Source organism: Ahaetulla prasina, chromosome 7 (assembly GCF_028640845.1).
Source record: "Ahaetulla prasina isolate Xishuangbanna chromosome 7, ASM2864084v1, whole genome shotgun sequence".
Taxonomy (NCBI): domain Eukaryota; kingdom Metazoa; phylum Chordata; class Lepidosauria; order Squamata; family Colubridae; genus Ahaetulla; species Ahaetulla prasina.
The window spans coordinates 77,976,765-77,983,878 of NC_080545.1; the positions used below are offsets into that span (position 1 = coordinate 77,976,765).

General features: G+C 38.5%; 1 protein-coding gene across 1 annotated transcript in view; it reads right to left on the minus strand.

The window, feature by feature from the left end:
• The window catches only part of BRAF (B-Raf proto-oncogene, serine/threonine kinase), a 75,557-nt gene extending 68,671 nt beyond the window's left edge, over positions 1-6,886 (minus strand). Inside the window, exon 1 of the mRNA XM_058191682.1 lies at positions 6,579-6,886. Coding sequence (XP_058047665.1) covers positions 6,579-6,737 — 159 coding nt within the window. The 5' untranslated portion in view covers positions 6,738-6,886. The remainder of the gene's footprint in view (positions 1-6,578) is intronic.
• Positions 6,887-7,114: the final 228 nt, after the last annotated feature.

Consider the following 7,114-nt stretch of genomic DNA (forward strand, 5'->3'; position numbering starts at 1 on the left):
TAAATGTGTGGCCAACAATTATATCAAAACCTCAATAATTATTTTGTTCAGTGCAATTTGTTCTGTTAGCAGTCTCAAATATGTTTATAAGTATACATAAATATAATTTTGCTTGAATTTTGTTATAACCTCATTTACATTGCAAGGTATTTAGAGAAATAATGCTTTTTATGAAAGGCACAAATATATATTCAGTAATGATTCATATATTTACTCCAGGAATAATATTTGAGCATGAAGAGTTACAGTAATTGGAAGCAGAATAATACAGTATTAAAAATGGAAATTTGTTGCCTCTACTATATATCAACTTACAATAAACTTCTTAGGTATCTTAAAGATTCAAAATTTTAGTGATCCATACCAATTCTGTTGCAAGAAACAAAAACAGTTTACTACTTAAATTAGGATCTATATGACAGGATATTTTAAAAACTAAACCTTTGCTGTAAAGAATAAGAAACTGATGTTTGAAACAAAATTCACTATGAAATTTGCGATGAAATAATGTGCAGAGCTAATTGCACAATGAGGAAATGATGACAATCTGTACTGAGATAAGGATATTATCATTTTCAAAACAAAGAATCACTTAACTACAACATATAGAATTAGGATTTTCTCAAGAAAACCTTCCAGCATCCATAACACTGTATTTTTAAACCTGTTCTCCTAGAGATTGAGACAGACATCAGTATTTTATATTCATCACCCTTATGTACTATTTTTAGAATCAAAAATTAACCAGACCAAGATTCCTCTTTTCATAGATGAACAATCAGTGCACATACGTAAACACAGCATTCTGCCACATAACTATTCCACTATTTTTTACATTTCCATTGTCTTTGTAGAATGTGTGTGTGAGACCATGCCAAATATTCTTTCATTTTACTAAAGTAAATAAAGAGTTAACTGAACACTTCCTAATATGGAAATTGGGGCATAGTGCTAGGAGAAAAGGAGAAGATGTGAAAAAAGAAACAGTTGACATTTAGGAGGGAAAAAAGGAAAGGAAAGGGGAAAGGAAAAAAGAGAAAAAGGAAAGGGGGAAAGGACCAAGACATCAATGGCCTTTGTGAAAAGATAAACTGACTTTCTTGTTTCTATATCTCTAAATTTCTATCCCATATTATTTGTTCAAAGGTTATTATTAAAACTTTAACTGTTTATAAATAGTTGTTAAATAAATGAGCAACACTATATAACACTCCACTCCCCTGTGTACAACACTATGAGGAGGTGGGAGGAGGGAATGACAAAATTGTAAAAGAACAGACTTCCATCATTTGAGGATGGTGGCAATATTTAAAGTTATATTTATCCTCAAAATAAACTTGAAATAAATCATGTCAAAATAAGCACAATTTTAAAACAGCTGGACAAAAACGTAAGGGCTTACAGCCATTGCTGCTATTGAGAAACACATTTTTTTTTCAAGGAGAGTACAACTCCTTCCCCAAACAAGTGTAATATTTTCAATATTGAATCAGTAGTTGTTATATTTTTATACAAGTTACCATTTATAGGAAGAGTATATAAGGCCCGATAACAAGGTAGTCACAATTTTTTTTTACATTCAAAGTCTGATATAATAATCAAGAGTTTACTATATTATTAATTCACTGTTACATCTCATCTAAAACACTCATTTTATTGAATAATCTGAATGAGATAAAATAATTTATATTTATACACATCTGGTTCTAATTATTGTTCAGAATAAGAACAGTTGCAGGCAATGGGTTTGTCTAGTCTAGTGAAAAGATGGATTAGGGGAAAAATAATAGCAGTATTTCGATATCTGAAGGGGTGTCACAAAGAAGAGGAGGTCAACCTATCTTCCAAAGCACCATAAGGCAAGACAAGGAGAGAAGCAACCTAGAAACTAATCAAGGAGAGAAGCAACCTAGAACTAAGGAGGAATTTCTTAACACTGAGAACAATTAACCAGTGGAACAGCTTGCCTCCAGAAGTTGTGGATGCTCCATCACTAGAGGCTTTTAAGAAGAGACTGGAGAGCCACATGTCCAGAATGGTATAAGATCTCCTGCTAGAGCAGGAGGCAGACTAGAAGACCTCCAAGGTCCCTTCCAACTCTGTTATTCTGTTCTCCAAAAACTTATCTAAATCCTGGACAAAATTCAGTTATTTAGAGAGTACGATAAATCGAGTCTTGAATTGCTAAGAAACAGCTATTTATTTTTAATAGCATGATGGACTAGCTCTATCCATTATAGTTGTAGAAACAGATACACTGTAACAATAAATTAGTTTTTTTTCTCAATTATTGCAATAATTTTGGGGGAGGGGAAGGTACTTTTCATCATGTGCCTGGCAGGTTTATTATGAAATAGGAACTTTATACTTATTCCTTGAATAATCCTAGAGTATCAAGATGAGTTGATAAGCTTTCAATTACCAACCCAGTTTAGACATTCTTCAGGTAGTGTCAACTAGAAGAAATTCATTCTAAAACATAGGTTATTGAATGCTCTTGGTCTTTAATAACTGCCTGGCTGAGCTCAATCCATTTCCAGCTGTATTCTGTATAATAAAGGCTTCCCAGAGGAGACCATCGTGGATACATAATTCCCAACTATCAAGCTAAACGAAAGCCACCAACAGAAGCATCCTGGAAACTTGATAAGCCGCCTGGTTTTGCTGACAAATCAGGGCTATATAAGTAAGTGGATTATCAAACACCAGGCAGACAACATTCCATCAGTGGTACATCCAGACAGATTAATCCTTGTTACACAGACTAGTTATAGAATCCACATGCAAACATTCTTTAGGCTCCAATCAAGATGTCCTCTTCAAATCATGTATTGCATGTAGTTCACTGTTAATCAATGTATTGATTAATCAAGCCAAAAAGCAGACATATAACATCACTAAACTTAACTAAAAATCAAAATTATTTGGAATCACATGCATTTACTACCCAAATAGTCCACCCACAGCTTCAAAACAAAAGATTAGCTGAACTTTCTTGAAAAGTAGAATAACCCTGATATAGGAATCATATGGAAATATTTATGGATAATTATAATTGTTTTACCAAAACAAGCCCTACACTAGTCAATAAATTTTATCTCTAAAAACGACATGAATCAATAGTTTTCCTGAGCCAATTAACATGTGAAATAATATACCTGTTAGTTTAACATCAAAGAACAAATAAGCTAGACACATGGAGAATTCTTGCTTAGGGGAATCAGCATGGAATCTGCAAAACTAAATATTGCCTCACCAATTTCTAAAATTTTTTGAGAATGATTTTGCCCAGATGCAGACAAACCTGTCAACATAGAGCACTTGGAATTTCAGAGACTCTTTGCAAAAGTTCCTCATCAAGGCTGTTAAATAAACTTGGCACTCTGGATGTAAGATGATTTGCTATTTTATGAATTTCTAAATGGATAAAACAAAGCCAAGAGGCAGGAAAAAATAGGCTTTTTTTTTTTCAAATGAGGGAATTAAGAAAGGGAATTTTTCAAGAATCTATGCTGAGGCAAATGCTTTTTAGTAGTAAATAATTTTGACTGATGAAAAAGGAGTTAGTTTATATATGATATTAAATTATTCAGGATTATTCAAATTATTTATTAGTAACCAAAATAATCATCAGAAGCTCCAGAAGAATTTCTTTAGATACAAAAAATGATCAATCAAACAGTAAACATGATTCAATTTATCTGTGCAGAATGGTACACATAGGGGCAAAAGCCAAATTCATGTTTCCTGTTCTAAAAAACAGGAAAAAGATCTTGATGTAATGTTAGATATCTCAATGAAGATGCTCATCAATTTGCAGCAGTGGTAAAAAGGCAAATTCCATATGGAAGAGTTCACCAGGAAAGGAATTGAAAACAAAACTATCAACAATATAGTGCAAATATACAGAATGATGGAATAGCTTTAAAAAACATTATAACAAAATGGAAAAAATGCAGAAGAAGGCAATGAAAATCATCAAGGAACACAAGCATCTTTCTTACAAGAAAATCTAGATTGTGTGGAACTTCAGTTTAGAGAGAAGATAACTGAGGGCAGACGTGATTAGTTTATTAGATTTGCGGGCCATCCATCTTCTCTAGAGACATGGTTGAATTGTATAAAATCATACATGATGTGGAGAATGAGGATGGAGGGACAGAAAATATTTCTTCCTCTTTTAAAACATTTAGAAGTAGGGATTAGCCAATGAAACTGAAAGGAAGATATTTTGAATGGAAAAATTACTCTCCACAGTGCATAATTAACTTGTGTTTATAACCATTCATCAGATGACTTAAAAATAGTTTGGATAAATTCAAGGAGGACAGGCCTACTGAGAGCTATTAGCCTTGAAGATTTAATAGGACCACTGGGCTGGGGCATCATGGATCTAAATATTACTTTGCATAAGAGAGATATGTCTGCTATTGTTTAGTACCTCAGAGGCTAGTAAGCTTCTATGAGAAAATGCTGGATGAATATTGTCTTTAGCATATTACAGTAGAGTTATTATTTTGTTATTAAATTGTTACTAAAAATATCATCTATACAAAACAACCTGGAGTAATTCTTAAGGTAAAAGGTAAAGGTTCCCCTCGCACATATGTGCTAGTCGTTGCCGACTCTAGGGGGCAGTGCTCATTTCCGTTTCAAAGCCGAAGAGCCAGCGCTGTCCGAAGACGTCTCCATGGTCATGTGGCCGGCATGACTCAACGCCAAAGGCGCACAGAACCAAAGGTGGTCCCTATTTTTTCTACTTGCATTTTTATGTGCTTTCAAAACTGCTAGGTTGGCAGAAGCTGGGACAAGTAACAGGAACTTACCCCGTTCAAACCGCTGAGCTGCCAATCTTTCGATCGACAAGCTCAATGTCCTAGCCCCTGAGCCTTGGAGTAATTCTTACAGAACTGTAAATGTAAAGATATTTGTACTGCTTCATTATACCTTTAACTTCAATTGCTATTATTCCTATGGAAATTAGTACAATAATTGTGGATAGATATTCATTAAAAAATCTATTTAAGCTTAATCTCTTTCCAACCACACTCTGCATATAATTTAAAAGCTACGTTGGCTTTCTCCAGAGACACTTTTTAGCACAATACAAAAATAACTGATGCATCTTTGAAAAATGAAATTCATACTAAGTAATTATGCAAAAAGTAAATTGTACCTAAAAATAATTCAGCAAATCACACTTGCATGTATTTATAAAACTATTCCCCTTTATTCCTGCCCCAGTATGTCATTTTAGAGCTAGGTAGTTAGTACTTAGTTAGTAAAAGTATTCAGATGAATAAAATATTAATCAACCTTTGCTTTAAAAGGAGCAATACAGATTTTTGCACTGAGTCCAGTTTCAGATACTAAGAATAATCTGCTGCACTTTTTGCCAACAAAAAACCAAATGCCAAGAGACTTGTTCCATTTGTGCTAAGCTCCTGTCAAGAGGGCACACAAGCATGCTTGTTTGTGAAAAAAATTCACGCAATCCACTAGTTATTTTTAATGTCTCCGAGTTAGAAAGGTAGCAATTCAACCTTTTTTAAAAAAATCTGTAAATTGTTGAAAGACAGCCCCTCCCCTGCCTGTTTATCTAAGACAGCTATACAGGATACAGACAGGTATCTCTTCTCTCCTTGCATTTTCTGCCCTCCTGGGGTAATACACTGGGGTCAAAAGAAGTCATTATGGCACTTGTGGGGAAAAGGGATGAAGAACTGATAGGATAATATTACTGACAGCGTTCTTGCAGTTACATCTATCCTTGGCAGACAATTACTACTAAGAATCACGCAGAGGGAAGAAAAAAACTTAAAGAGAAGAGAAATCCAGAGCATTCTACTAGCAAAATAAACAATTCAGCAATATTTTACTTGTGCTGGCGATTTCGATGGAAAAGTCCCCGAATTAAACTTTCTTGGAGGGTTTCACTACTGTATTTTCGCAAGCAGGTTTTCCCAAGGTTACCAGGGGCTATTGAAGCTGCGTCTGTAGCAACAGTTCAGCGGGGGCAGCACTTAACTGCAGCCTTTCCCCAACTTGATGCCCTCCTGTGAAACTGGACGACAGCTTCCACACATCCCTGTCATCCTGCAGACGGCTTAATGGAAAGCTGCAGTGCAATAAAAAGGGGAAGGCACCAGGTCGGGAAAAGCTTGTATTAAGCAGGAGACGGTTTTCCTAGCGACAGAGGTTCCGTAAATCAGGAGGGAAGCTTTTTTTTTTTTTTAACCTCCGGCCGAGTGGGCAGCTTATATGATATCGAAACCCACCCCCACCCCCAGCTCCCGCCTAAGCATCTCCGGCTGCCTTAAAGTCTTGCTTTTGGCCCCATCGCCTCGCAGAGCCGTCCGGGGCTTCGGACAAACATCCTTTCCCCGGGTTATAAACTCCGACTCTTTACGCCTCATCGTCAGCTTCAGCCCCTGCTGTAGACAGCCGCGGTTAATGCAGAGCCGGGCTTCCACTCCCGGGACTCTCCAAGCAGAGAGAAAGCGGCGCGTTGAGATGCCAAGCCCGGCCTTGCCTCGCCTCCTCTTCCCCCCCACCAACTCGCCACCCCGCGCACCTCACAGTACGGCAGCCCTCACCTCCTCCGGGATGGCAGAGTCGCCTCCGGCGCTGCCGCTACCCCCGGCGTAGGAGGGCCCGGGCGGAGGCGGCTCGAGTTCCATGTCCCCGTTGAAAAGCGATGCCCCCTCAGCGCTGCCGCTGCTGCTCAGCGCCGCCATCTTGGATCGAAGCGCTGAGGGAGAGGAGGAGGAGGAGGAGGGGGCCAAGAGGGGGGACGGGGAAGAGGAGGAGGGAGAAGGGGAGGCCCGGCCGTGTCGCTCCTCTCGACCCGGCCGCCCCCAGATGCGACCCGTAGCGGAAGGAAAGTGTCGGGGTCGGGGAGGGTGGAACGAGAGGGGAGGGGCAGAAGGACCGAGCAGAAGAAGCTCAACCGAGACACCCAAATCCTCCAGACAGGGAGGCAGTAGCAGCAGCAGCGCCGACGTCACGCCATGAGCGTGACGTCACCCAGAATCGCCGCGGTGCGGGTGCGCATGCCCAGAGGAACGTCACCGGGAAACACCCTGACATCACGACGCGCCCCCTCTTCTCTACG